This window comes from Falco cherrug, chromosome 7 (assembly GCF_023634085.1).
Source record: "Falco cherrug isolate bFalChe1 chromosome 7, bFalChe1.pri, whole genome shotgun sequence".
Classification (NCBI taxonomy): Eukaryota; Metazoa; Chordata; class Aves; order Falconiformes; family Falconidae; genus Falco; species Falco cherrug.
In genome coordinates, this window is record NC_073703.1 from 65,145,003 (window position 1) to 65,170,467 (window position 25,465).

The following is a 25,465-nucleotide window of genomic DNA, read 5'->3' on the forward strand; positions in this document are numbered from 1 at the left end:
AATGCTCCACGCCCTCGCACGCTTGCCCAGCCATGTGGCACAAGGCCAACAGGAGGTACCCACACCGTTTTTCAGTGAAGATGCTCCTTTCTGCCACATCCCCGACTTCAAACCAATGCGCTGGCAGGGCCCCTTCCCCCTGACAGACCCTGTGTGCAACCTTGCGCACCTACGGCTGCCCGCTCCCACCTCACACCAACCCCCACCGCGCTCCAGGGGCTGCGGTAAGGACCCCCGCACTGCGCCTGTCCCTGCTGTCCCGCAGAGGCCCTGCCCCGCCGCCTCGCCTCCCCTGAGGGGCGCTGCCCCGCCGCGCCACCGCGTCGCGCCTCAGCGCAGCGCCTCAGCGCAGCGCCTCAGCGCAGCGCCTCAGCGCAGCGCCTCAGCGCAGCGCGCGCGGCGGCGGCGGGGAGCGACGGCCGCGCGCGCGCACTGCAGCCCCTCCCGCCAGCTCGCCCGCCTCTCAGGCAACGCGCAGCGCCAGAGGGAGCAACTGTCCCCTGCCGGCCTGGGCTTGTCTAGGCGCTGGGGGAGGTTCGTGCTCCATGGTAGGGTGTCGCGCATGCGCGGCCCGGCGGGGTTAGACCTGTGGCGGCCTGCACCCAGGTGAGGGGCGGCGCGGCCCGGCCCGGCCCGGCCCGGCGCGGGGGGAGGCGGCTTTGAGGCAGCGATAACAGCTCGGGGGACTTGGGACTCCCGGCCATCGCTGGGGCCCGCTCCGCCTCGCTGTGCGGCGGGGCGGCAGCCGGGGCCCGCAAGCCGGGCGGCTCGGCCCGCCTGCGCGGGGGCCCCTCCTATACGGGGCCCGCTCCCCGGCGGCGGGGAGCCCCGGCGCGGCCCGCCCGGGCTCGGCCTGGGGCCTAGTGCCGGGGATGCGGCCAGGCGGGACCAGCGGTGGCCGCTGCGGCGGGAGGGCCCCAGGGCCGGCGTCCGGTGCTTCCTGCGGGGCGGGGGCAGCCGCTGGGCCGCGGCGGGGCCGGGGGCTCCCACGCCGGCGCCTCGGGAGAGTGGCGCTTTTGGGTTGTTTGTTTTCAGTTGTGGTTTGGTTGTTGTTTTGTTTTTTTTCCATGAGGGAAGTTGTGCCAGTCCTTCCCAAAGCTTCCCTTGATGCAAGGCTAGCAGATGGTGTGTTCTTGTTTTGCTTATTTCTAGCCCTCCTTCTGTTTCTAGTTCTGCTTTTTTGGAGGTGTAGCATCAGTCTGTCTCACTTCCTTTAAAAATACCCTTGTTTGGGAAAGGACTACGGAACAAAAGTGTGGGTTGGGGCTTAAACCCCATCTCCCACCTCATCCTGCATTCCAGGGATAGCATCTAGGTTGCTTTTATGTGGTTATGTTTGCTCTGTACCTGTTAGCAGGGCAGCAGGTGTGGTGGAAGATGGAGAGTGAAAAATGATGCATAGCTACTGAGGAATTTCTCTTCTTTCTCTCTTGTATTTAGGTAAACACTCTCCCTACCATCTCAGCAGTGTTACCTAATGTACAGAATTCCTTACTGGAGGTGCCAAGGCTTGACGGAATCTTGGAGCAGAATTCTAACAACCAGTTCTCAGGACTTTAAGAAGGAACTTGCCTTTTGAGGTAGACTTTTCCAGAATGTCTGCTGCAATGTCATTCGAAGTAGCTTGCACTGGATACTGCCATTAATGTACTGCTGGCTTGAGTGTGATGCGCACTCCTGAGTTCTTGTATTTGTAATTTAAATACAGAGCTCTAACATGAAACACACGAGGGTTGCTTTATAAGGAAATAATTTCTACAAATAATATTAGAAATAATTTCTGTACTTCATTCTGTAATTTTTCTCTTAGCCAAACTCTCAGCTACTGTTTTTAAGAGGAGCAGATACTTTGTTCTGTTTTACTAGAGTCTGCCTACCCTCAGGAAGCAACTGAAGGTTGTGACCAGTGTGTAGTATGGGAGGCCATAGTGTAATTATACATTTTTTTCTGATTTTTCATAGCTTTTAGTGTCAGCCTCCCAGTGTTCTCATTCTGGGTGTGGGAAGAAGAGGGTATTTCTAAGGCCAGGTCTCCCCTAGGAGTGCATTGGACGTATAGTATGTGTTGCGTTTTTAGCAGTATGGAGTTCTTTAGCCCCAGCATATCCTCTGATCACTTTCTTTTCTCTGATGACTGACTTAACTTTTGAGAGTGAAACAGACTGTATTAACAAACCTACAGCTTTGCAGGTTCAGCTGTATTTGTTGTATGGGCTTCACCCAGCACAGCTGACTTGTTTTGGGATTCAGGCCCTGGGGTAGCTAGGTTTTTGTAACATAAATATGGCCTAAGTAACTTAATTCGGGGGGGGGGAGTTATTAAGAACAAAAGCTTTTAGCTTTTTGGTTTGGGGTTGGTTTTTTTTTTGGGTGGAGAAACTTGTCTAATACATTAGTTTTCTATCTGTGTTTCATTCTTGGAATAACCTGAGATATTTCTGTGCTGAAACTCTTCAGTTAGCTCATTGGCAGTGTAAAAAGCAATAGGCAACCATCCCACTTGACTTGGAGGGATGTTGATTTAATTACAGATAACAACCATACACTTCATATCTGCTATTTTATCTTGGTTACCCATGTTGCTGAGCTTCATAGAATTGGACATTACATTTTTAGCAGATCAGGAAATCATGTTCATATTTCCCAAGTATTGTGTGTACAGTAAGGAATTATTACCTTGTATGACCGACTTTGTAACATAGTTAGAAATTACTTATGCGTTGTGTTCTCCAGATGAATCTATTGTGTACTTGTTAATTTTAAGTATTAAATGATTCTGTTTCAGGTAATTCAGTAAGATTGGCTGACCTGTGCTCTGACTTACTCAGCCACTGAAGAAAGGAGCTGAATGAGGCAGGTGCATTCTGCCCCTTCAGCTGCATCCATGTCTTCAGTGCTTTGAAGATACCTTTGATTTGCTGATGGCATTCACAGCAGTAGTGAAACCAATGACATTTTAAAATAAGTAAAATATCTGTACTATATTTCTGCTTCCGTTAATTTCTTCTTCCTATGCATTTGAATTTTTTGCATCTTTTAACCTATCTTAAAGGACTCAACAGCCATGCCTAATATGACATTGTTCTGTTGTAGTTGGTACAGGGGACTGAAAGATTGGATTGTGGAAACTTTCCTGAAACTGAAAAAAAAGCACCTAACTTTAGTCCAGAAGATTCTACAAAGTGAAGTCTCAGTTGATGCAAAGAATTTTTGCATATCTTTTCTGCTCTGTAGTGTGTTACTAAACATGCATAGTTTGGAGAGTTTTGCAGGGACTAAAACTGTCATTTTATTGGCAAGCCTTTGCTAATCAAAATGTGTGATAAACAGCAAATGTGAAGCTGGGAGTTTAACAGAATTCTACAGGTTTCTTAACAGGTACAGCAAACTTTTGCCTGTACAGATTTCCATAAGGACAAACATGGCCTTCTCTGTTGTCTTATATTGATGGAACTTTCTTTAGATTCAGAGAAAGTCCTTTTGTGTTCTTAACTGTTTTTGTAGTTTCTCAATGGAAAAGGTGTTAAAAACTGCCTGCAGCACTATGGAAGCATGGAGACAAAATAGTCATCTGTTGAGACCCTCAAGGAATTATTGGGCAAAGTGACAGAAATGAAGAGCTTGAACCATCACTTCACCATGGCGGCAGCTGAATCTGACAAGGACTCCGGTTATTCAGGTTTAGCATTACCTTTTATATGTGTGTGTGTGTGTGTTATCTTGCTCAGGCTTTGCTTTTGTTGGTGATGATTGGCAAATCTGACTCTAGTCCCTTATAGTTGTGTCTCATTACCTGTTGGGGCTTTCTGTGCAAGACAGGTTGCATCTGCAATCATCCTACCATCAAAACATTTTTGGAGTGGAGCTTTATGTAGTTATAAAGTTCATCCTTGAATTTAAATGGCATGGGAATTTAAAATGTGCCTAATAAAGAAATGAATGGAAAGATCTCAGACTTCATAGTCTAAAGTGGGGATGCAAAATTACTTTTTGTTCTTTGTAGGGACAAATGAACTATTGGATTACACTGCCTGATGTCTCTTACAATTTGACCAGATTGTCAGTAGAGCCTGATAAACCAGAGAGTAATTATTATAATGTCAGTAAAATGTAGACAGTATGCCATTTTAATACTCAAAAAACCTGCAAAGATAGCCTTTAAAAGAAAAAAGAAATGCTTTTATGAGAGATACCAAGACACAAAATGCCTGCAGCACAGACTGAAGCTGTGGCAATGCTGGAGCCCGTAATTCTTCCCTGCACCATATTTCAGAGCAGTCTTCGTGCTAGTGCATAGTCCACGGGAGACTAAATACAAAAGTACAAAAATTAATAGATTTTTTGGGAGACAACATCTGCATGAGAACTGGCCTGAAATAGAAAGTCCTTTATTAAAGGCTATTTGACAGCTGTCACAGCAGATCTAATTTTATTGGTATTCCAGAAGTAAACTTTATTGTTCTTTGTGACTTGGTTGAAAGGAAGCAGAATAGTAGATCTGAAAGGCAATAGCAAGGATACTGCATATGAAACAGCTAACAGCTGAATTCTACATGTGGCAGATGGAAGCTCAGAGTGCCTGAGTGCTATGGAGCAGACTGACTCAGAGGACGTGCTGAATGCGTTGGGTTGGAACGCAGAGGATGGGCCATGGCGATGCCCAATGACCACAAGCAGCTCCTTTCCTGCGCTTTCTCCTATGGTCGTAATGAAAAATGTGTTAGTTAAGCAGGTAGGGAAGAAATGATATGTTGGAAAATATTGCATGTTCTTAAATGGTGTTTTAAAATATTTTTCCTTTCAAAAAGGTTTTACAGAGTTGTTGAAGTTCAGAAAATAGCTGGTAACTTGAAAAGTTTTGTGACTGCCTGTTCTTTTGAGGGGCAGCTAGAATCACTGAGACTGAAAATACATGAAATGGAGAAGCTCTGCTACATTTACTAAACCTCCTTGTCTCAAAGCGTTCCCCAAAAAATAGATCTTTAGGAATGTTATGTAAATAGCACCAAAGATCCGATGAAAAATTATTTTTTTTTCCTTTTGAAAGCTGTTGTTTTCCTTTTCTCTCAATAAGGATGGTAAAGTAGAATGATAGGTTTTGCTTTCTAGTTCTTTGGTCGTAAAAGTGCTTTATGTGCAATGGGAAACACTAATCCAAAGTGTTATAAATCAAAAAATGAAATCAATGTCTGAAGTTAGCTCTGGTATTTTTACTTTGACAGTTGTTTGTCTTGGTTGCATGTGATGGCTGATATTGCAACAATTACATTCCCTGTTTATGTCCTCCAATGTTTGGTTGTGTGTTCTTCCAGCACATCTGTGAGACTCCTAATTTTTATGTTGCAACAAGATACCAGAGCTCCAAGTTCAAAGTGATGCCATAGTATTAGACCTCTTGCTCTGTACTCATGTTTTCTGAGCAGAGCAAAAAGCCCTTTAGTGGTTTTTATTAGAAAACTTCTGAGAATACATTGAGAAGGGGAGAAAAGAATACAGATCCTGATTCTTTTTCTGCTGGATTTATTATGACAATAAGCAAAACCTGTTAGCATTGATACACAGTATTTGAATTTAACACAGATACTGGCTTCTGTTAGTATTTGGCAGGTTATGCGTTTGTGGGGGAGATGGTTCTGATCTGAGTATTGTGCTTTATCTTGACAAGAAGCAATTTTATACTTGTATTCCTAAATGTGTGGACACAATACTGTCTAAACAAATGCTGAATTTTTCATTTAGTAGGGAGTAGGAAAGCTTCACCAAAGGTTGATAGTCTTTGGCCCAGAGCTGAAAAATTAAACACAGATTGCAGTGGTAGTCTAGTATTAAGTTCCAGGTTGTGTTGCAAACAGTTAGGAGAACTGGCTAATATACATTTAAAAAAAAAAACAACAAACAAACAAAAACCAAACTGGTAGTGTAGCAGAAAGGTAATTTGGGGAGGAAGAATTGGAGATAGATAAAATTACCAGACTCTTTCTTGAGCAGTGTGTCATAACATCTAAGTCTGATTATGTATGGTTAAGGACAATATTGTCAAGTTGAAAAATGTTTACTGCAATAAACAAAAGCAACAAGTCTAGATCAGAATAATAACGAAGAGTTTCTGCCTCTTTCCATTATGCCTAGTTACCTCAGATAGTCATGCTGATCATATTTTTAAAATGGTCTTTTCAACACAGCGATTGGCTGGGCTCATTGGCCCCCCAAAAAAAAAAAGCAGCATCCAGTTACGGCTGTTTATTTGTTCCAGTTTCAATTTCAATCAGCATCATCCTTCTGTCTTAGAACCACTGTGATCCTGTGCATTGATGGTTACCTGCTGTCCCAATTTCAGAGTGTAAACAGCTAACAATGTTACTAAAAAAAAAAAATAAGCAGGGATTAATTCTCTGAAACACGGTGCTGCTTGTGGCAAGGTTTCTGTAAGTCCTGTAAAAGTCCTTAATAAGTAGGAAGGCTTTTTAGACAAGTGACACTGATACATGCACGATGTTAGTTTTCATTAAAAAAAAATAATCCCAAAACAACACTGCAGAATTAGTGAAATAAACATGTCCTTCTCCACTAAAAATGAGATTTTGGGTAGGAGAACAAGAGTAGAATACAAGGTGAGAGGAAGAGAGAAGAAAGTAGGTAACAGATAAAAAAACCCAAGAACAAGATAAGCAGTTACCACCGCTTTTCTAGCTTCAGTGATTTTTGGGGTGCTGTGTTAGATACTGTACAATTGTGCAGTAAATGACAACTTCTTCCCCCAAAACCTGGCTCATTAAGGCTGTGTATGCTCTGTCCTGTGTGTGTATAGCCATGGTATTAATATACTTCCTTACTCCTAATATCTCCGGATAATTTTCTTATGAATATGCTTGTCCTTTCTTCTGTGACAAGGTAGTAATATTTTACAGGTAGTTATTCTGTACCCCTATTCCATAAGCATCTTGGCCACTGAACCAAAGAAATTCTGTGTCAGTGTAGGTAATTGAATCTCATCTCCAAGTCTCAGTGTCTGAATTGGTGGGTGATACCTGCTTGTGCTCTAGCCCTTTACTGTGGGAACGAACTTTGGCAAAGCACATTAGCATTTGCCAGTTTAAATCTTGTGAAACTAGAGGAAAGAAGATGGATTTCAGATGACTCAGTATTGTACCAAAAATAATAAAATGCATTTGTGCTAGCTAAAAACTGGGCCTTCAGCAGGCCTGCCAGTAGCATTCCAAGTTGGAAGGAAATGGAAGAACAGCTGACAGTATATTATATTAGTATAATTGTGGTGATGACTTAAATAGATTAAGAAGTGGCATTTTTTGCTTCAGAAAGAAATAGTATCTCGTACTAGACCATTTGATATGTTCGGAGAAAAGCAGGCATGCTTTTTGGCCAGGAGATACCATGAAGTTCCATAGTAATGTATTGGAGGAGGAAGAGGTAATGTCTTGTAAAAATTGATGTATTTCCTTATATTGCAGAATATGGCTTGTGGGAAGGAGTAAAAACTTGGGGCATTTTTCTTGAAATACAGTGCTTTTATTGGCGCACACTATTTCAGCAGAGGTGTGGAGTTAAAGTGCTCTGGGCTTACAACAAGCTTTTTTTCTTGCACTGGTTAATATTCAGCATTTTGTTTTTCTACTTCAGAGTTCTAAATTTATTGAAACTGTGTATTGTACTTAAGAGTTACTGAACAGCTGTTGTCTATTTTAAATAACCATTTCAAAAGCTTGCTGTAAGAATAGAATTGACAAGATTAGAGTTGCTGCCTTTCAACATAGAGGGGGTCTGATTTGTTCCTAAAATGTCTGTGCAGTCTTTGACTCTTTAAAATTTCACAACCACGATGCTTAATTATGTTTCACCTTCTCTATACACTTGTTCAACCCCAAGTCTGGGTCAAACTTTTACATGAGCGTTGTACAATGTAAGCATGCACTGTAATCCTCATTTAGAAAAGCATGTATCAATTCAGATTGAATTGTTTTTAAATTTATCTGCTGCTCCATTGTAAAAGGATTACGGGTTATAGCTTTGATTCTGGTGCTGTGCTCTGTTATCAGAGAAAGAGAAGGATGAGTTTGATGGAAAACTGTTCAGAATGTATTAATTGGACAGTGTATATCAAATATGGAGAAATGGCACAGTCCATCTGTTTCATAAGGTTTTTTTATCCTTTTCTACAATGTTGTGGTAAAACTTCTGTTTTTTCCCTATTTGTGCTTCTCAGGGGAGTTCATCACAGCTTCAATCTTGGACTGTACAGCCATCCTTTGAAGTGATTCCAGCTCAGCCACAGCTAGTGTTTCTTCGTCCATCAATCCCACCTCCCATTAACCCTCACCCTGTTGGGAAAAAGAGAAATGACTCCACTAATTACCTGCCCATCCTGAATTCTTATCCCAAAATAGCACCACAGCCTTGCAAAAGAGATCACTCTTTTGATTTAGAAGAACATCAAGGAGCCAATTGCCATAAACGACTCTGCACAGAAGCACCCAAGATGGAGACTTCTCCTGTATCAAGGAGCACAGGCTTGCCTACTAGTCCTTTTGCCCACCTACCAGTTAGCTTTAAGACCCCTCAGGATTCTAACCAGCAAAATTCTTCAACGCTGGTGACAAGTGGAAAACTGTCAGCTCTTCCTGGTTTTCATCATGTTTCCAGTGACACTCAGAAAGTGCCAGGTTTGACTCCCCTTTTGCCTTTTGGAACTCTGCAGGCACCAAAGTGCACCCCTCATGAGAGCGAGAGTGCAGCACAGACTACGGTGCAGTCTGCAGTGTGGAGCCCCCCACTGGTACCAGAAGAGATTTGCACAACCCCTGAGTTGCTCTTGCAACAACAAAGCAAGTGCAGACGCTTTCAGAATACGCTTGTTGTGCTACGCAGGTCAGGGTTGCTGGAGATCACTTTAAAAACCAAGGAGCTCATTCATCAGAACCAGGTGACTCAGGCTGAGCTGGACCGGCTGAAGCACCAAACACAGCTTTTCATAGAGGCAATAAAGAACAATGCTCCACAGTCATGGGCAGAGCTAGAAGCATCTCTAACAGGATCTGATAAAGCTGATAACAACCTTGAAGATCCCACGTATCCCAACATTTAGTAAAAAGGTACATAGTTGTTGGTCAAGTTATTTCTGTACCTCCTATTTCCTGTCTTGAGTATTTTCTGAGTCCAGGACTTGCGAAGTGGCATGCCATTAACAGCTTGTCTTCAGAGCCAGTTGTGGGACTGGAATAGCGTGTTGGGGTCTTGAATGGGTACTTATTACTTCAGTGTGACCCTGAACTCCATGCTAACTCTGGGTACTCCCTTGAACTCGAGAAGCTTGGATGTGGTGTGCTGGCATGTTCCCATTCTTGCATTGGAAAGACAGTTGTTTGCAGTGTTCTGCAAGCAAGCATCCATCTTCCTGTTCACATCTTCAGGTAGTCGGTTCTGAGAAGGGAACAGCAGAACAAGCCCCAGTATTGGGCCATCATCAGTTGCAAGTAGATGAAGGGAGCTGGTGTGAGGAGAGGAAACTTACGTTGGTGGGGTGGTATCCTTAGGCTGTTGTCCTTTGTTGTAGCAGAAAGTCTTGCTGTGTGGTTTTAACACATTTGAATTACTGGAGATCTGCTTGTGCTGAAGCAGCAGCCTATATTCGCTGCAGTCTTTGGTCAAAGTGATGAGTGTCTTATGACCGAAGCGAAATGATGTGTTTTGATGAGTATGCATTTGATTTTGATCTGTAGAGTTGAATGAGCAAAAATCGTAAGGCTTGCACTGGAAGTGTTTGTTCCAAAGCCATATTTATTAATGGCTAATAAGTGTACAGGGCAAGTGGCTTCGGATTTTCTCAGTAGCTAACAAATTGAATGTTGTTATTAAAGACTTTTTAAAATCTTTTAATTTTAAAGACACATAAAGTGACTTTTTCAAAAACAATACAAGGAAGATACTCACCAGGCTTAATTTGACAAGACTAGTTGCGTATTATTTGGTATGTGTGTCTTTAGTTTACAAGCCTAAACTCCTGTTTTTTCTGTGAAATCAGATTGCTAAGTATATAAAAAAAAAAAAGGGGGGTGAAAGGAAAAGGAGCATAATGGCCTGTGGAGAAACAGGTCCTTCTCCCGAGACCCTTCCCTCTCCTTTTTATTTGAAGAAATCAGATGAATCTACCTGGAGAAGGGAACAGGAGGGAAAGAGAGAGAGATATGTCAGCTTGGATAATTTCCCTGAAGGATTTTATTTGCCTGAGTTTGAACTTAAAAAACCCAACCACCAAAAGCCAAACCACAAAACACTGTTCTTCCACATAATTTTACATCATTCCTAGCCTGCTTGCCTTGAGATACAGGTAATACCACTGTGTGCATAAGATACTAAGCCTTACTAGTAGAGATCTACAGTAGTCATGTTACAAAAGCTGTTCTACAGACATTACCTAGACATTCAGTTATGTCATTTCCTCCAGTCTGAAGGGATTTTTTCCGAGGCAGTCTGTGGAGAGAACCAAGAATGGCTTTGTCTAAGAAAGTTAAGGAATCTGGGTTGTTTATGGTATGTTCCTTTCTGTGTGACAGTGTTTTCAAAAAAATTGTGCAGTCTAGGTGGCTGGGTATTTTGATGCTTTGATCACTTCTATCATCTGTTTCAGATTCTTAAATAAACAAAAGTAGAGTAGATGTCTAGCTAATTTGTGACTAGACCTTTTCATTTTCTGATGCGTCTGGGAGTCAATATTGCAGAAAACTGTAGAGAATGCATTTGTAGTCTTCCTCAAATACGTGCATTAGAGAAATTGAGAGGGCCTTCTCTCTTCTAAGGGATTTCCCCCTTTTTACACTGATGAAAAATGCCGTACATGCCTCACGAAGAGGAGATGTGAATCATATTTGTAGTAGCCATAGGCCTAGAGAGAGATTTCATGGCAGGATTTGTCCTAGTGGAGCTGTAGCAGACTAGCAGCCATGCCTTTCATGGTTATCCTGCCCACCTCCAGAGACCAGTGCAGTCCGTGGAATTGATTAAAAGGAAAGCATTCATAGCCTGTGTTCTGTCATGTATTTTTTTAAATATACCTGCTATAATTGCGTACTAGGATGTCTCATCATTCACAGCACAGCAATATTGAAACTTAAGCCAGCAAATGCAGAAGACAAGAACACAGCATAGTACAGTGTAACAATGTAGGACATGTCCGATCTAGCTCTACTGGAATCAGTTGTTATATCTCTACCAAATGACATTTGACAGGACAGATGTGATAGTACCTTAGGCCGGCCGTTTGTGAAAGTATTCCAGAAGATAAGCTTGTTTCTTCTGAGCTTCTTACAGGAAGGAAAGGAGGCAGTAGGAGGCAGTTCCATTGATTGACGCCTGTAATAGGTGTCACCTAGAGGTGAGCTGTGAGAAAATGCATGGGATATCTTTTCTACTTTTCCTAAAATTATTATTTTACCCATCAAATAGGGGAATTTGAGGTTCAGAATGTATATATTTTTAGGAAGTGATTGCCCTAGAAAACAAGGTGATGGATGGACTCAGGCTACCTGGAGATGAAAGGAAGTCAGCAGGGGTTCAACTTCTTTCTTTTTTCTGTTTGAGACAAGAAAAAGTAAGCCTACCAGTATTCTCTTCTCCATCCTATTTCCACTGGTCTGATAGAGTAAAAGGAAGGAAAAATTGGCTTTGCAGGGTAATACCCTCTGACTTAGGGAGACTTTGGCTGGTAGAAATCTTTTATAGCCCTCACAGTACTACATGTATTTTTTTCCCCAACAGCACTGAGGATGACCTGAAGTGGGTGTGCTTATAGCTGATGGGCCTTTCAGCTGGTGTAATTTGTATAAACATATATTCAATAAATCTGTGAATAAAGTCCAGCAGCTGGTTAGAAATCTCGTACTGGGCATCAGTCCAGACTATAATAGTATTTGCTGAACTAGAAAAATCCACTCTGGAACTATTATATGTAAATCTGGGGCCCCTTAGGAACCATATCCCTAGATAACTGCAAATCTTGATGCAACATCTATAAAAAGAGGATGTTGAAGACCCCAGTGATAGATATGTCATCAACTGCCGTTCTGTTCAGTTTCTCTTAGCAGCCTTTATTCCTGGAAGCCCTGGTAAACCTTTAAACAATAAGGGCTTTCCTTTTTTTGGTTGCAATTTAATAAAATAGGTTAGCTTGGAACTGTGTCGAGAAAGTTACTTGACTACATCAGGACCAGAATAGATCCTGATTCTGGGCAGGATCTGGAAGTGGTCCAGTAGATATGAGCAGAAACATTAGCTTCTCTGATTGGAAACCTGTAAGCAACTTCCAGGGTTTTTTTGACCTTTGAAGCAGCAAGACTTTGTATTAACAAGTTAGCTGAAGACAGCTGTCCCAGTCTAAAAAGTCAAATCGGATGGCCTGTTAGGGTTTCAGTTGCTGCTGACAACTAGCAGGCGGGGTCGCTTGATGGGTCAGACTGCTGTTTTTCTATTAAGTTTTAATAATTGTTGGTATTTTTGATTACTTTTACTACGTATTTTTCAAATGCTACTGCTTTAGTTGGAATGTAAACATTTTCTGTACTTTCTAAGTCTGTTGCCAGCTCTGAATACAGTAGCCCAAGAACTCTGTTATAGAACATGACATTTTTGCTAAAACTTTACAGAAACAGACTGTGAAATATGAATGAAATAAAGTATATACTTGAAAAGGTTGTGGGTTATTTTGATGCTGTTAAACTGCAAAGCCCTTGATTCCAAAGCACACTTTACTTACAGCTCCACAGCAACATGTTGCCCATGTGGGAAAGTGGAGATCCAAAAGTGATACTATGATGTATCTCTGAAGAGAGTCATGTGAGCTTTAACAGTATGTATGAATTAAAGGGTCTCTGGGAGGAGCATGAGTAAAAGAGTACAGAACTCTTGAAAATTATTGTCATGGGTGACCATTGCCATAGATCTGTCATGAACAACCTGGAAGGATTTTTTTAATCTCTGAACTGTTATCTCTATGTGATAACTGTACATTATGCTCACCGTCTGTGCAGGGTGAACTCCTATACTGCATCTTAATCCTGTCAGCTGGGTATGCAGGAGTTCTAAGTTACGAACGTAGGATCTTGGCTACCGAAAGAATTACTTGAGTGAATAACTTTTCTGTCTTGAAGAACATTCTTCAACAAAATCTCTATACCAACTTTTCACTAAAGCACATTTTTCAAAATGGGGCTATCTTTACACAGTCTTGTCTTTGTTCAAAGATGACTCTTGCAGTGAGAACTGGGCAGTCGTGCCCAGAACATCCAGCAGCCTTGTGGTGTGAGATCCTGTTCTAAGGTAAGAGAGATTCTGGTTAGAGTTCTTGGCACCAGGCAAGGCAATGACTTTAATCTCATTACCTTACATCCAAAAAGGAGTGCCATCAATTGAAGTAATTTTATTTTCTGAGACTAGAAACCTCAGTGTTTGCAAATTTTGTATTTGTAAAAATTATGGGTAATTGTACCCAGGGAATTTTCAGGTGTCTGTCTCTTCTGGCTCATCTATCTGCAGGATATCAGGCCTGTTCACCTTTATTTCACTGAGGCCAAAAAGGTGAATTGCTTCTTTCAGGTGCACTGCACTTCTTTTCCTTCTTAAATCAGTACCTCCTTTGAGGTACGTCCACGAAGCAAACTTAATGGTTCCAGTGTAATCTGATTCACAAGGCAGAAGGCAAACGCTGTGTGTCCAGTCTGCTTCCTTGTATAGCAGTTTCCAAGAGTTCCTCAAATTTTTGTTTGAACTAAAGCGTGTTTATAGAGGAAGCATTCTGCTTTGATTTGAAAGCTCCTAGGGATGAAGAATCCACCCAAATTGTTCAAAATGTAATTACTTACTGTTAAAAATGTGCCTCTTAAATTGAGCCTGAATTTGTTGTCTTTCAGTACCCAGCTGTCAGATCTTTTGCCTTTTGTCTGCTAAAGTGAAGTGCATGCTGTGACGTTACTGTTTTCACTGTAGGCATTTACAAACTGAAAAAGTCATTCTTCAGCGTTCTTTTTTAAAGTAACTGATAAGCTCTCAAATCTTTTGAATCCTTTATTCATCTGTGGTGCTCTTCTTTGGGTCCTTTAAAATTATTTAAATGCATTTTTAATTGGAACACTAACATAACTGAACATAATAGCAAAACAGGATTGCTAAAAGAGTTGTACAATGTCAACCCTTCCTGCTGCTACTCTGCCTCATTTTTATAGCAGCCTCAGCCATGGCATCAGATTGGAAGTCTAAATCATCCCTGGACCTCTTGCTTCTGCGGTTGGTGAACCCCTGTCCTTTTGTTTCCGCAGTCCTTTGAAAGCAGTTTCCAGACAGAGAACAAAACCCCTGTTTTTAGTAAGTGACCAATTGCATTCATTAATTATGTCTGCTTCTCTCTCTCAAAACTTCTACACCTTTACATTTTAAAGGTAATTTTATGTTGTGTTCTATTTATTAAAAATAATATTAAATTGTGTTACAGTCAAGAATCAATTTTATACCTTTTTCAAAATAAGAGTAGAAGATAGTCTTTAATAGATTTCTGTGTATGATTCAAAACCCATAGTTGTAAGGCGTTTCATGCCATCCGATTAATTTTGTATAATTCTGGGTTCAGTCTGTGTCATGTGGCACACTTAAATGCCCATCAGAAGTATAAAAATTCTATTGTTGGCTTTGTCCTCAACCAATTTTTAATTCTAGTTCATCAAAATGAGTCAATTTTATTTGGCCAGCTCTTTTTCTTACAAGCTTCATTAATTTCAATTATTTTTGCTTTATATGGCCTGGATTAATCAAAAATCATGGGTTATTCCATTATTTTCTCTCAGTTGTCCAGCCTATGTTCATTCAGAGCAGTCTGCCTACCCACTGAAAGGTTGATGCTGTATTAGTTCCTCTGTTCCCTCAGTCCTCTGAAATCTTTCCTAGTGTTCTGAAATTCTTTGAAATAGTATGGATGGTCCAGAGAGCTCCTTGGTTAGCTCCTGTTAAATTTTTGATTGCAACTTATTCAGACTTGCTGACTTTAAAATTTTCAATAACCATTGTTTAAAATACCCTGAATTACTTTTTGAAGTGGAAATCAAGCTGCTGTCATCATATGAGAGGAATACATCTGACTTTTTTCTAATTGCTCAACAGAAATCTTTGTGAAATGCTTTTGCCATTCTGCACTGCAGCAATATAATTTCCATCCTGAACTGGAGCACTGCCAGCATAAAGATTTCTTATGCATCTCGTACATTTTAAGAAATGGAGGAAGTAGGCTTTCCAGGGCCAAAAGGGGAGTCTCATCAACATCTTCATTGTTTTCATCTCGTTCCTACTGCGATTAAATTAATTGAGTTAGTTTAATGGAACTGGAATGACTCTTAGCATGCCCACTTAGGCAATCTTACCTTTTTTCCATGGCAGTAGTAAGGGGGTTTTTAGGCCATTTATATTTACCAGGACTAAAAAATCCAGTAACAGACAGAAAACCAATCCTTATTGTTTTTTAATAGATAGGACTGCTTGAAAAATTTCTGTGTTTTCAATAGAAATCTCCTATGTTTTTATTGGAAATGAAAATTTATTTTGGCTGGAAGCTTAGTGTTTTGCAACATAAGTTGTAGCATTCATTTTTCAGTGAACCTCAAGCACTGTGGGAATAGTCTGGGCTGCAGGGGTGGGGGAAGGTGTTACTTCCCTTTACCCTCATCGTCTTTCACTGGGTTGGTTTTGGTTGTTTTGGATGTTTCCATCACCTCTTGCTGAAGAAGCAGAAGCCCACATAGCTAAAACTGCTCAATTGTCTGTGATGGAGGAGAGACTAATAGAGAACTCCTGAGTTAGCATGAAACAGCATCTCCTGAGAAAACTGCTAGCTCAGTGAGTACAAATTCCATTTTTTCACCGTATTCATTAAAATTCTAATTAAAAATCATATTAAGGGGTTTGTTTGGTACAAAACATCACTGTGCCAGATAGGCGTTGCTCTGCATTTGCCAGAGGCAGAGTTCAATGCAATGACTTATTTTGTGAGATGGGCTGTGTTTAGTGTGGAAAGTGTGAAATATGAGTAGACAGTAGGAAAGCTGCTTTACCCAGAGTGAATATTAACAGTGCCTGTTGTTTTGTATTCTTGCTAAGTATTGTCTCCCACACAAATGATAATGCTATATATGTCCAAACATGCTCAGAAATCAGAACAGGATAGTCTTCATCAAAGTGAGATTGGCTTTCACTGATCAACATCCCATCGCTGACCATGCTCGCATCGTGCTTACATGATAATGCTTTGTGAGAACACTCTGAAAGTGGGTTGCTGACATCAGTTGTGTGAGAAGTGTTCGGAAAGAATTCAAAAACATTTGTTTCCATGCTAATTGTGCAAGGAAGGCAAGTCTGAGCTTGCAGTTAATCATCTGAATACTGAAACGCCTCCAGATGTATAATGGGAGCTGCAGCCAGCCTGAACTGGAACAGAGCAGAGTGGTGAACTGTGCTGAGGGTCTGTTGCTGTGCTTGTGGTCTGCAGTGGCAGTGCTTGGGTGGAGACTGTTGCAGTTAGAGAGGCGATGCCATTGAGAGTGAGATGTTGGTGCACAGCTACACCAATGGCCCTAGTTTCTTGCAGTTCAAAACACTAGTTTCTTGCAGTTCAAAATCAGGCTGGGCAGTCTGAACGCGTGCCTCATGGCCAAAGCCAAAGGGTCGATTTCTTTGAAAGGCTGGAATGCAAAGGTAAAACTTGCCTGCTCATTAAAATTGTTACCCTGTTCATTTTTTCTGCAGCCAAACTTAAAACAGCGATGTTAAACAGAGCAGAATGGTGCACTGCCTCTGCTTGATCCTGGAGCCAGCACAGTCATGGGAAGCATTGTTGCAGTTTCTAAGGCTTGCTTTTTTTCACATTCCACTGCTTCGCCAGCACTTAAACACCTACCAGCCTGAGACACCAGAGCCTTCAGATGTAAAAGGGGTTAATTTATCAGTGAGCTCAGTTGAGTGAGTGGAAGCAGATGAATGCCTATGAATAAAAAATCCTGAAATGGGAGCGAGTTTACTCCCCAATATCACTTTTTCTGCTCCATGTCATTATAGCATCTGTTTATCTATTGGTGAACACCTTAGAGGAGTACCTGTATACTTGCTTCATCTTGCTGTTGTGGCAGTTGGTTCTGTAACAAGCAAGCACTCAGTAGCCCTATAAAGATTCACTATTACCTCTTAAAAAATAGACAATAATAACAGGCAACTGCCTTTATCTTACATTAGGATGGGGATGAGTAAAACCTCCACATTGTTCTCCACAGCTTAGCTTAACTTTGGACATGCATTTGTAATTTATCACGCCCAGTTCTGATGCAAGTTCAGTCCTTAGCACATCATTTTTCAGTAAATGTGCTACTGTATCTGGTTTAGGTCCCTTTAAAATATAAATGTGACTAAAAATAAGTCTGTTTGTCTGAAATTGTTTCTTTTTGGGATGAGAACAAATACAGCAGCAGTCAATTCTTTCTTTTTTTTGACTCTTCTTGTACATTTTCATGGCACCCAAGCACCAGGTCAGAACTGCTCTAACCTGAGCACACATAACAGCATGACATTTTTATTGGCAATTGTGTTCACACTGAAGGTCCAACAAGTGCCATTAGCACTGACATGTCTAACATGCTTTTGGACTTTTTTCCTTTTTTGAGATTTGCCCTGGTCTCTTTCTTATTAACTCAAAAAAGTTCTTGATGTAGATGTGATATTTATGATGTGTAGTATCCGCTCTCAATCTTGTTTTAGTGATTGCCGTTGATGTTCAATATTTCCTTGGCATGACAAAATGTTTGTTTTAAATCATACACTGTTCTCAGTGTGCTCTCCTTTTCCTTTCCTTTTCTACAATCTAAACAGTCATGTCAGGTAGAAGATAAAATAAGAGAACTTTGAGGAACTGGTTGCCAATATGTCTGACACGGAAAATCTCAACAATTTGAGGGGAAGAAGGTGGAAAAAGATGAAGTAAATTCCACAAAATTAATGCCATAAGTAGGTGGCAGCTGAACAAAGGTAGAGGAGAGGAAAAGAATACTGAACAGCGATGTTTACCAAGGATTTTTCTCATAGGTGTGTGAAAATAGATTTCAAGATAACCATTCATACACAGTGTCCTAAACCTGTTTTTCAGGTTTCTTTTTAAAAATCTGAACACTGTGGTTTTAACTGCAGAAGATTATTTTTTTCCCATTTGATCTAGATATGTAAACTGAAATGCATCTTGATGTTGGAGATCAACTTGCTGCTTTCATTGAGTGCTTGCTCCTCTCCCCTCCTTTTTCCTCCATCCAGAAAAGTATGCTGTAGGCTGAAGTTTGTGGCTTTAATCCTGCAAATCGCACCCAGCTCAAAAGCATTTGGCACTGGCATTGCTACTGCAACATGAAATAATTCAAACGATAACATACGGTTGGAATTGAGATGGCCGCAGGCTCTATTCCTGGTCTCACCTTGGAGAAGACACTTTGATCTTCTCAGCTGTAAAATTAGAAAAGTAATACTTGTTCCCTATTATAAACTGCTTTATGCTTCTCATATAAGAATTGCAATATTGGTATTTATTGCTAGTCATGGCTGTGGGCTGTCATGGTTCTAATGCTGGGTTTTCTAAAGTCTGAGTATCTATGTGGTTATACTAACCTACATTTTGTTTCATAATAATAAATCAAACTGTATAATCACTGAGTTAATTTCCCCTAATGTAATTCCACAAGTGAATATAGAGACTGGTTCCTTGTGGTTTGCAAAACTGAATGGAAGGAATGTAGGGGGCTAAAATCTCTACTTCTATGCCTATCCAGGGAAATTTTTATAAATATCTCAAGATTGATAAGGCTAGGAGAATGGAGAAAGTGTTAGCTGGTTGTGTTGCAGAGACTAAAAAAATCTTTCGTGGTATAAGTAGACATCTGCCTTGCCCCACTCATGTATTAATTTATGCCCACGCATGTCATTTTCCTCCCCAGCCTGTAAACCTGTTCGTGTAACTGTGGTAATGTAACATGTGAAACTGGGGTCAAAAGCCTGGAGGCTTATCAGATGTTACATTTTCATATCTAAAAAGTTACAATATTTGAAATCGGGAAAATACACTCAATGCAGTCCTGAAAGACATTGTTGGTTAGGCTGCAATACTCAGAATGAGAAACACATGAGTAAAATGAAGGTGTGAGTAGTGCAGCTGTAGAATATGCTCAAATCTTTTTTGCTGGACTGAGCTATAGTGCTCTGCAGTAGTAGGGCTGAGTATTTTTATTATTGTCTCTTCATCCATGGAGCTTCTGTCATGCTTGCTTACATGTATTTACATAGTTTGCACAATTTTGTTGCAGAGACACTGGGATTTTTCAAAGCCTGAAGTGAAAAAGAGCAGGACGCAGGATTTATAAGGACTGACTTTTGAGATGGCATAAAGATTTATAATTCTCTCAGATGGCTTGTAATCTATAATAGTGCATTAGTAAGTGGAATTTTTGTATGCCTTGAAGAAACTTTAGGGGCATGGTTTCACCATTTGTGCACCTATATAACCCAAGTGATTGAACATTCCTCCCAAAATTCACATTTGTTAAAAGACTTGACATTTGCATAGTTAACTGCAAAGGGATTACTTTCTCTGATGTAGTGCTGGAGACTTCTGACCACCAGAGTAATGCTTCTAATGCCTCAGGGACTTCCTATGGGGAGTGAAAATTTGTAGAAAATCTGTAGAGCCTCTTAATGCTTTGGCTTAAATGTAAACCTTAATCTTAGGCTTTTGCTTGAGATTTAAATTATGTATTAGTTACATTTCCACTGGGGTTTCAGTAAGTAAATTTTATCAAACAAGTATGAAAGGTCATTCTAGTTGATTCATAAGTAATAATAGCTGAACTAGTGAAATGTCTACTTTCTCTCTGCTATTTCCCAGATATTGTGAAGGTCTCCCAATTCTTCCATGTAAATCTTGTCTATATGACCTGCTATGTTTAACCAAAAACATTTCCCTGTATTAGATTTGGAAGGAGACGGAGATGGAGCAAGAGTAAAGAAGAGAAAGAATACCTTAAAATTATGTCAGGATTCAAAATTGATCTTAAACCTATTATGACATTTCAGTTTGCATATATTTATGTAGCTGATTTATTTAGGGGTTCTGAGATTTCCAGAAGTTCTTAATTGACAATGTTTCTCCAAAGCACCTGAAAGTTGTGTTATGGGAAGTTTACATACCTAACTGTTCATTTCAAGGTTAAAAAAATTCCAATAGAAATATAGGTATGATTTCTTCAGTTTACATACACAGAGTGGTCATTCTGACAGTACTTGAAAGTATAAAAGAGTGTAAAAACCTAAGTGGTTTGGGTACCTCTTAGTCCTATTGAAATGCTGAGAAATATCATCACAACTCATCGTTGAATAGAAGATTACTTCATGGATATAAAACTGTGAAGTTCTCTGCCATCTGTGAATCATTGCTGTTGCGTTTACAAACAGAAGCCATGTGGGAATCCCATGCTCTAATCCCATGCTTATAAAGACCAAAACCCTGTTTTGTGCTTCTTTCTTTCAACACATATCGCTTATATATACGATTACTTTATTTGCACAACTATTTGTATTTCGTGTTGCTTCTATTGAATAAAGCACTGATACTAATAATTATTTTGAACCCAGCTGAGATGGCAACAAGGTGCAGTGCAAAATAGAAAAGGGTCATAATAATATGAACAAATCCCGGGTGAGTATGATGAGTATGTAAGCCTCTTGGCTTAAGCTTGAGCAACTGTCTAGATAAAAAAAGTGGAAGCTTCTCTGGTTTATTCTTCCTCAGTTTTCCAGCAACAGCATTCCCTATTCACTGTGCTTTCCTCTGTTCAGTTCTGTAGCTCCCTAGATGTGAAGATTTCAGCTTCTCCAACCTAAGTTTATTCTAAAGGCTGACAGAGGAAGGACTGCTGTTTGGAAGTATTTGCTGAAATGTTAGCATGTCATTTCCTTTTCTTGAATTGAATTCTGTTTCTAGCTGATGCTTGTTTATCCAACAAGAATTATTTCTTCCATCCTCCAAAATACATGGACGGTTGCCACATTTTTCCTCACATCCACTTTGGCTGTAATTACCCAAGCTAGGCAAATATAACCATTTTTTCCTCTTACTAATCCATTTCTCAGCTTCTTAATCATTTATGGCTTTTCTGTGAACTCCATCTGGTTTGACTGATGAAGACAAAGCTGAATGTGATATTCCATGTCTTTATTGCATCAGAGCACCATGGAAAACATTTACTGTAACTTTTTTTGCTTCAAGTTCGTTCTCATACGCAGTCTGAAATGCTGCCACCCTCTTCTGCAGGCTCATACTGAGTTTGTCCATCATGCTATAATTTGTAGGCTGGGTTGGCATGCTCCTTCACATATTTCAGTTTCCTACTCTTTTCCCATCAAGTTAATATATATCCTAATGAGCCCCCGCTGAAATTCATCCTTTCCCAGAACATGCCAATAGCTGACTGTTTGACGCTGGACAAGCTCTGGCCAAATTAGTTCGTAAGGAGTAGTCGGTACACAAAGCCAAAAAGAGACTGTTGAGGCGAGAGGTGTGGTGTTTGCCTCTGGCCTGGCTGCAGAATTTCTTCTCCTCCAAACCTGGATCTGACAGAAAGCTTCTGTGTTACGTGAAGGATCCTCGCCTGAGCTAAGGGGCTTTTAGTGTGCCGTTGACAGCCTGGGGAGTAACGTTTCCTTCTGACCCGATGGCATCTCACGCAGCGGGACACCGGCTCTGCCCAGGCTGACCGTGCCTGCCAGCTGCATGGGTTGTACAGACACATTTCTGAAACTCCTGACTACCCTGAAGCAACAGAGTGAGCTGAGGTGGTGGTGGGCTGAATTCATACACCTGAAAAACACACCGGTTCTGGGAGGCAGAAACTGGGTCTTACAGTTTGATTTGAAATTTCAGGTTTCCTCCTGGCATAAAAAAATTTTTTACAAAAAATTTACAAATTTTTTTGAGCTTTTTTTAAATCTCTATGAACTGTGTCACTGAAAGCTTAGCAGAATTTTGTTGTCACCTTTTGCTTTCTGCAGTCAGCCCCTTTATTTCCTTGTGCCTTCTTTCAAGGCTTCATATTCACAAACTGGCTTATTTCCTTAGATGTTAGTGACAATGGCAGTATAAGGGCAGACTGCTAAAGCACTCATAAAATTGCAGTCTAGTGCGTACTAGTTTAGAGGTGTGGATAGATGGGTCCAAAAAAATTTTTATACCCTATCCTGTGGCTTGAAGAGAAAAAGAAAAGTTCTTTGCCTTGACAATAACACTTCCAAAATCTCACTCAAGTTTTGTTTAGTGTAACAAACTGCTTGATTAGTCAAGGTTTTCTCAGACAAATCCATCTTACTGACTGTTAGAGGTGTTCCTCAGAGAAGAAAATCATAGTATCAATAACATACTACTGGGAGGATCCATGGTGGACTTCAGTATTGTATAAAACTCTAATTTTGCACTGGGTGTTTTGGGAGAACATCTAGCGACAGCCTTGAATATCAAACTCAGTGGAGATTAATAAAGAACTGATACTTGAAAGTTGTTGGGGGGGGGACAGGTTCTCCAAGTCTTGAAGGAACTTCAGTTGCTCAAAACACTGATCTTAACCTTGTGTGTTTGGAAGTTCTTATCTAGTGAAACACTCGCTCCTTTGGGTAATGCTATTTTGAAGTTTTTCTCAAAGCAGCTTTCATAGCATCTGGACTTTGTGGACCTGTGTGACTTTGGCAGTTCATGTTTAGACCTACAAAGATTGCTTTTGTTGTACTGGTCAACAATTTCCTCCCAGCCATCACAAACCATTAGAAGTCCTGGCTGATGATGCTGGATCTGTCGCTTGTTTTTCTATCACTGACCATAAAGCTCATCTGTGGTCTCAAGCCATTCTGGATGATAACATCATTCCTTGATAACGGCCTCTGTGACAAGGCTGTATTCAGCAGCTGCTTGTTAGGGCACTCTCATGTGGGTCCATTGCCCAGTGAATATATAAAAATCTCAAGGGTATAGCGATGGCAAGCCAATATATTGTATATTCAGCAGTCTGATGATACATAGGTTCATGTCTTCATCTCTTCTCATCCAACACAAGCAGCTAAAAGACTGGCCTGACATCTAATGGAAATTTAAATTTTCCAGCCACACATAATAATGTGAATCTGGGAATGATTGGTGGTATTGAGCAAAACAGCTGAAATACATGCCAGAGGCTGTGCATTCCCCTAAGCTGGTGGGTACACAGTCATCACAGAAAACCCAAATTGATAAGTCATCGAGGTCAAGGTAGATCAAAAGCAGTGTTTAGAAAATCAGTTTAGAAAATCAGTAGCAGACAAATGACACTCTCCCATCCCTGTTGATCACAAGGTGAGCCTTTCACACTGCTATCGCTGTCCACCACTTTGCTTCTTTCAAAGTAAACTGATCAACATGCTCCATTTATTTTTAGTTGATAACACTTCTGGAACTACTATTAAGGTGTCTGCCAACATGTTAAATGAGGCACTATGCAAACAGCATATGACACTGGTACTTGAGAGCTTGCACTTTTTATTTGTAAACGTCTGGGGACGCTAGAAGAAGCTGGATCCAAAAGCCTTAAGGGATATGGGACTAGCCTGCCTAAGCTCTGACACCACTTGGCAGTTAGATTCAGCAGGACAACCAATGCTAAAACGTCTTTGGTGTAATGAAAACAGGGCTGCTGGCTGGGTGGCTCTGTAAGAGCACTGGAGCACTAATTTGGTCCATATGTGCTGGCTTTTGGTGTAATTTCAAGAACTTTCTATTGCCCTGGCTTTATGGAAAAGAGCTGGAGAAGTAGAGAAGCCACATGTGGACGTGTAGCTAATTAGAAAACATCTTACTGTTTGCTAGTATGTGTGACATGTTCCCAGTGATTTAATATCTAGCAGGGCACAGAGAATCCGTATATGCTTTTAATTTTCTTCTCCCTTTATTTATCTATATTGAACAAGTAGGTCATTGCTTTTCTCCAGCCATGATAGTTCTGGGTAGTCTTTAAATAACTCAAAGAGAACCATACAGACTCTGCTGCTGCTACTTATGACTTCTACCCATGCACCTCCTGCTTGTAACATTTGCTGTTCAAGAGCAGAAAAACCCCTTTGGCTCTGCTGGGCCTTTGAGTTTGTTTGGGTTTTTTGTTGTTTGGTTTTTGGGGGTTTTTTTGTGCAGAAAGTGATTAGCAATTAGTTTTCTCAGTCTGGACTTTCTTTGTGTCCATTCAATCAGTCGATAATCCATGAAGATTACTTGAATTCTGCTATCATACCTCCTACCACCTGATGCCTCTCAGTGCATCATCCCTACCAATGTCAAATCACTTCTGCTCTCACTGGGACCACTTTCTCTGATTGCTCTCTTCTGACTGTTTTAATAGATGCCCTAAGCAGTGACCTCAGGTTTTTTTTCTCTCATTCCAGAACTGCTGGTCCTTCTCCACCTATCTCCTTACAGTTAATGAGTCTCCTCATTCATTTATTCTGTCTCCTTGCAAGTATTTTTGAACTGTGATCATCTCCCTTGAGTTGGCTATTTCTTAAACAAGATAAATGCAGTTCCATGTCATCTTTTCTCGTACGTTCCCTGTGCCTTATTACTTGAGACTCTTCATGTTTTAACTCTGTATCCTCTGAAGCTATCAGATGGAATCATTTTGCATGCAGGCCTTGAGGGCTGCCCTGTAGTGCAGTTTGAAAAGGAAAACCATCTACTTTTTATTTTGGATAAGATTCTCACTATACGTAAGAACATATTTCTTCTGGTTTGCTTCATGGTTGCATCCCTAATTTACTCTATACTGTCATTGCAAAGACTTCTGAGACTTTAGAGGTGGCACCACTTTTTCAGGTAGCCACACTTAAAATAGATAAGCCAATAAGCAAAAGTCTATGGTTTCTGTGCAAGGTCTTAAGCAATGGGGAGCTTCTACTTCAGACACAAGCATTATCAGAGAAGAAATGATGCTCATCTGATTTTCCAAAGCCAGAGAAGCCCTAAGTGTTTTGGGGTTTTTGTAAGCATGTAGACATTGTCACAAGAAATCATAATCCAAAATATCTTTGCTATTGCAGCTGCTATTTAATAAAATGCAGATAATAAGTAATGGCTCTCTAAGCACAGAAACTGACAAGCTTTTATTATTTACCCTTATAAAACTTTAGAGCCATTGAATAAATTTAGAATTTGTGACATTGCCATTGAGCTCAGCCTTCATCTTCTAAATGATAGCTAAAAGCAAAGGTTCAGTCGTTGAGCCCTGTTACATGTTATTGCCAAGGGTTTCTGTAAGTGCATGCACAGGTATGACAAGGAAAGGATGTCAGGGCAGCTGGATAATTAAAGAGCAACTCTCAACTGTTT

The 25,465-nt window shown here is 40.7% G+C and overlaps 1 protein-coding gene across 6 annotated transcripts; it reads left to right on the forward strand.

Annotated features, from left to right (window-relative positions):
- Positions 1-496: 496 nt before the first annotated feature.
- CIPC (CLOCK interacting pacemaker) lies at positions 497-12,701 on the forward strand. Of its 6 annotated transcripts, none has more exons than XM_055715939.1 (5): positions 497-606; positions 1,441-3,378; positions 3,505-3,679; positions 4,563-4,732; positions 8,222-12,701. In XM_055715939.1, the coding sequence occupies exons 3-5, from the start codon at positions 3,613-3,615 to the stop codon at positions 9,098-9,100; spliced, it is 1,116 nt and encodes a 371-aa protein (XP_055571914.1). In that variant the 5' UTR covers positions 497-606; positions 1,441-3,378; positions 3,505-3,612; the 3' UTR covers positions 9,101-12,701. The 6 variants fall into 6 exon arrangements, with proteins under 6 accessions (XP_055571914.1, XP_055571916.1, XP_055571912.1 ...); XM_055715941.1 differs by having other exon boundaries at positions 1,441-2,853; XM_055715937.1 differs by having other exon boundaries at positions 1,441-1,580; positions 2,786-3,679.
- The last annotated feature ends 12,764 nt before the right edge of the window (positions 12,702-25,465 follow it).

What these genes read in the sequence shown, in the direction of transcription:
- CIPC (XM_055715939.1), top strand. Translation starts at nt 3,613, where the DNA reads ATGAAGAGCTTGAACCATCACTTCACCATGGCGGCAGCTGAATCTGAC. An exon ending in CAAGGACTCCGGTTATTCAG is followed by an intron (nt 3,680 to 4,562) that starts GTTTAGCATTAC and finishes TACATGTGGCAG; the next exon opens with ATGGAAGCTCAGAGTGCCTG. An exon ending in AAAATGTGTTAGTTAAGCAG is followed by an intron (nt 4,733 to 8,221) that starts GTAGGGAAGAAA and finishes TGTGCTTCTCAG; the next exon opens with GGGAGTTCATCACAGCTTCA.